This window comes from Glycine max, chromosome 7 (genome assembly GCF_000004515.6).
Source record: "Glycine max cultivar Williams 82 chromosome 7, Glycine_max_v4.0, whole genome shotgun sequence".
Lineage (NCBI taxonomy): Eukaryota > Viridiplantae > Streptophyta > Magnoliopsida > Fabales > Fabaceae > Glycine > Glycine max.
In genome coordinates this window covers 33,324,877-33,328,972 of record NC_038243.2, presented here as the reverse complement: position 1 = coordinate 33,328,972, position 4,096 = coordinate 33,324,877, and the positions used below count along the sequence as shown (strand labels likewise).

At 28.1% G+C, this 4,096-nt stretch overlaps 1 protein-coding gene across 1 annotated transcript; it reads right to left on the bottom strand.

Annotated features, from left to right (window-relative positions):
* Positions 1 to 379: 379 nt before the first annotated feature.
* On the bottom strand, positions 380 to 3,171 carry SCB1 (seed coat BURP domain protein 1). The gene is made up of 3 exons (NM_001250904.1): positions 3,122 to 3,171; positions 2,887 to 2,992; positions 380 to 1,410 (listed from the first exon to the last, which is right to left on the bottom strand). The coding sequence occupies exons 1-3, from the start codon at positions 3,158 to 3,160 to the stop codon at positions 638 to 640; spliced, it is 918 nt and encodes a 305-aa protein (NP_001237833.1). The 5' UTR covers positions 3,161 to 3,171; the 3' UTR covers positions 380 to 637.
* Positions 3,172 to 4,096: the final 925 nt, after the last annotated feature.

Sequence of the window (4,096 nt, the reverse complement as noted above, 5' to 3'; positions counted from 1 at the left end):
CGTAGTTAATCTGGAAAGGAAAGCTTCAAATGAATAAATGGTAGAAACTGTAAAGAAAAAAAAATGATAAAATAAGTACAGGATAAAATAAGCTTGTGTTTTGAATTAATTGTCCCCTAAAATTTAGAGTACAAGACTTATTTATATGCTAAGAAATGAGATACATCTTGAAGTTTATGCACAATTTATAAAGTTATGGTGTTCCCTCTTATTAGATCTGGCTTGTAACCTCCAACAACTCTCCAGTGTGCATTTTGAATTCAAAACACAAAGTGCTTTCTATTTTCAAGGAATCATTATCTTTTCTTTTGATGCTTGTGATGGACTATTCATTGACTTGGTATTCTGCCACAATCTTAATCAACTTAGCAACCATTTATCCATCAAGATATTTTATTTTTATTATTTGCTAACAAAGCCAAACCCTTCTAATTGGTAAAGGCTATATTTTTTTGATCGGTTGAAATCCATTTTTGTGCAACAAATACCACGCTCCTGTTATTTTATATATACCTATTTGGTGATGCAAGACAGATAACAATTTCCACAAAGACAAACAACTCATTACGCACAATTCTTCAGGTGATTCCACTTATTTAAGGATAGAACAAGGACAAATATGTATATGGTAATTAATCTAATTTGGAAGCCAAAGAAGATTCCCCTCAGTGAAGACATGGCATACTGTACCATTCCCAGGCTTAAGATTGAGCACTTTGAATGCCCCATGATTATGGTCCCACTTTGACGTGTCTCTGTGGCACGCAACAACTGCTTTCACTCGAACCCCATCTTCTCCCTTCAAGCGCACCAAATACCCGCTACTCCTTGGCACTAGATGACACCCAAACACAACATAAGGGTAACTCATTGGATGACAGGCAATAACCTTATCATCTCCCAACTTCCTCACCCCATTTTTCACCACTACAAACTTTCCAGACTCAGTTTCCCTTTCTTTCTCTGTTGAGAAAGCACCAACGTTCTTCCCGAGCGCGGAAACGACGAAATCAACCATGGACTCCAACGAAGTCGCGCAGTGTTTCCTTTCTCCCTCCGTTGCAGGCTCTTGGCAAAGACCAATGGTCTCCGCTATGATCTTGGCGTTGCTTGAGTTCGCTTCCACGCCAAGCATCGCCAACACTTGCTTCTTTTTATCTTCTGAGAACGGTATTTGTTTCGAAATTTGGCGCGGTAGCAACGGGACTGTGGCTTTTGTGTTGTTGACGAACTTCATGTTGAATATTTTGCCAGCACGCAGGTCCTCTTCCAAGAAAAACAACCTGTTGAAGATTTGTATATTGTGTTTGCTCACATCATCCTCGTCTTGATTATAGCCAGCGTATCCTAATATGGACCTACTTTCTGACTGGTCATCATTCCCGGCATATTCAAATATGGACCTACTTTCTGATTGGTAAAGAAAAACACAGCCAAAATTTTAGTAGCTATTTTCAGCCCATTGTTACAAAATAAAATAAAAATTGAATTTTTTTTAATTAAAATGGAAAATAGAAAAGAAATGAAAGAACTAACTTATTATACTTTTAAAAACTAGAGAACTAAAATAAAATAACAGTAAGTCAAATGTGTAAATAACTTTTTGATACTAGTCAAATATGAAAATAACTTAATATTATCATTAATTATTCGAAATTTGTGATTGTTTAAAATAAATTTAATATTAGTCAAATATCAAAATTATATTTAAATCAAATAATAATAATAATAATAATAATAATAATAATAATAATAATAAGTGTATCCCATATTATTAGAGAAATATTAATAGATATAATTAATTGTTTAGCAAGAATCCAAGATAAAAAAAATTCAAAATTGTTTAGCAAGCAATATATATGTAAAGCTTTTACTTCAATTCCAGCTTTCCATTTAGTAAAACTTACACTCTGTCTTTGTATATTGAGTTTATTGACATTTGTATTTTTATTTTCTTTGTCCTAATTTTGGTTTGAAGTCGCTTCCATTTGGTCAAGCAGTAGCGGTGATACGTGGTTTGCGTATCTTTTTGGATTTACTCTCAGCCATAAAATTAATCCTACGTCCTCATCATTGCTGGAGAGAATCCGAATCCGTTATATATTCCTATTTTAATTATTCATATTTTTAATTAAAGTAAGTTAACTACGTTGCCATGTCTCACACTGACTTCAAATTACTCAATACTAAATATAATGGTTAACTTTTCATTCGTTGCATAATTTGTTTTTTTTTTTTTTTTTTGTCTCTGTATACTATTCTGATTTGGTGAATATGGTCTCTCCAAATTTTATTTATTTTTTCACGAATTTGAGCCTCCACTAATTGTGCAACATGAATATCCCCACAGGTGATATAATAATCTAGTATTATGTCAGCATATTTATGAAATGTTGGATATTAAGTTAAGAGATGAACAAAAAATAAACAATTAAAATAATGAGAAAACCAAATTTGTAAAAAATATATCAAATAAAATAAAGGAACCAAATTCATAAAATAATTAAAGGATAAAAATAAAATTAATTATTTCTTTATTGTACTTAATAGGTGATTCCAAGTTTTGAAAGTTTCGTTTCATAGAATCAAAGACATGGGAAAGGAGGCTTAGTGAGAACACAGCTATGCAACCATTAGAATAAGAATTCACTAAGGAAGCCAATAGTATATCGAATATGAAGAAGGGCAGTATTCTACTAAAAGGAAAAAAAGATGAACATATTGAGTCATTCAATGGTTTAATTAAGGCAGATTAGCTATTACAAAAAAAGGCTTATAGCTGTTTGCATTGGTTTCTAATTCTATTTTTTGTTTACGTACATTTATCGTTTCAGATTTAATTACAAAAGTGTTGCTTATTTTATTTCAATTTGATTTCTTACTCACCAAGGCTTAGTAGCTCTGTGATTGCTTTCGGCAAGGGAGTTCTTGGAAGCATCGTTTCCCAGTAATGTCTAGGAGTTAACGCAGCATTGGCTGTCATCAACATCAACTACATAATTCATGCAAAAACCCATCACTTGATACTTATTGCTATAATTAAAATGATAATTAATGAAGAAATCCAACTTCACGCAATACAGGTTAAAAAACGAGATGAAAAAGGAAGGTTTATGCTCACATTGAGATAAAGAAATATTGGAAGGCAATGAAACTCCATGGCTGAAAAAAAAAGTAAAGTGCTTAGAGAAGAGAAGGTGATAGGGAGACCAGAGATATTGCATATATATAGACTCTAAGAGGAAGAGTGAGTGAGATGACGTACAATAACTATTATACCCAATTTTAATTTTTATGTACTCTGCATGTAAAATATACACTATTTAGTTGATTAGAAATTTATTATATATATATATATATATATATATAAAGAGAGAGAGAATAGAGATTAAACAAAGTGAAAAAAATACTTGGTAAGAGTTAAAATTATGAAAAAAAATAATAAGAATTAAACTTATAATCTCTTATTTAAAATTAAAATAACAAACTATTAAGATATTTATTTTTTTAACTAATTTTTTAAATATTATTTATGTATGAGTTAATTTTTTAAATTATAAAAATTTATGAATTAAAAAATATTTAATATATAAATCCTTTTTATAAATCCTTTTAATTTTCTTGTATGTCATTATATTATATATATATATATATATATATATATATATATATATATATATATATATATTGAATAGTTTATATATTTTTATTTTTATTTGACTAATTTAAATTAATTTATATATTTTTTTATTAATATATAAATTATACAAATTATGTAATTTATTTTAATATGTAAATTACCTTTATTTTAATTAAATAAATGAATAAAATTTGAATATTTAATGTTTTTAGGAAAAAAACATGTTAATATTTTTATTTTAACTATAAAAAATATTTAGTAAATAAGTTTTTCAATATCAATTATATAAATGAGGAAAATTAAATAAATTAATATGTAAATTAGTTATATAAATTATTTTATGTAATTGATAAAATTATCTACATTTATTTTTATATATAAATAATGAAAAAGTTTATTTTAATTATAACAAGTAATAAATTTTAAATTTTAGATTAGTTAAATGTTATTTTAAAT

Coding starts and splice junctions, on each gene's coding strand:
- SCB1 (NM_001250904.1), bottom strand. CDS start 3,160: ATGGAGTTTCATTGCCTTCCAATATTTCTTTATCTCAAT. Junction 2,993..3,121: donor CAATATTTCTTTATCTCAAT/GTGAGCATAAAC, acceptor TGAATTATGTAG/TTGATGTTGATGACAGCCAA. Junction 1,411..2,886: donor CACAGAGCTACTAAGCCTTG/GTGAGTAAGAAA, acceptor TTTACCAATCAG/AAAGTAGGTCCATATTTGAA.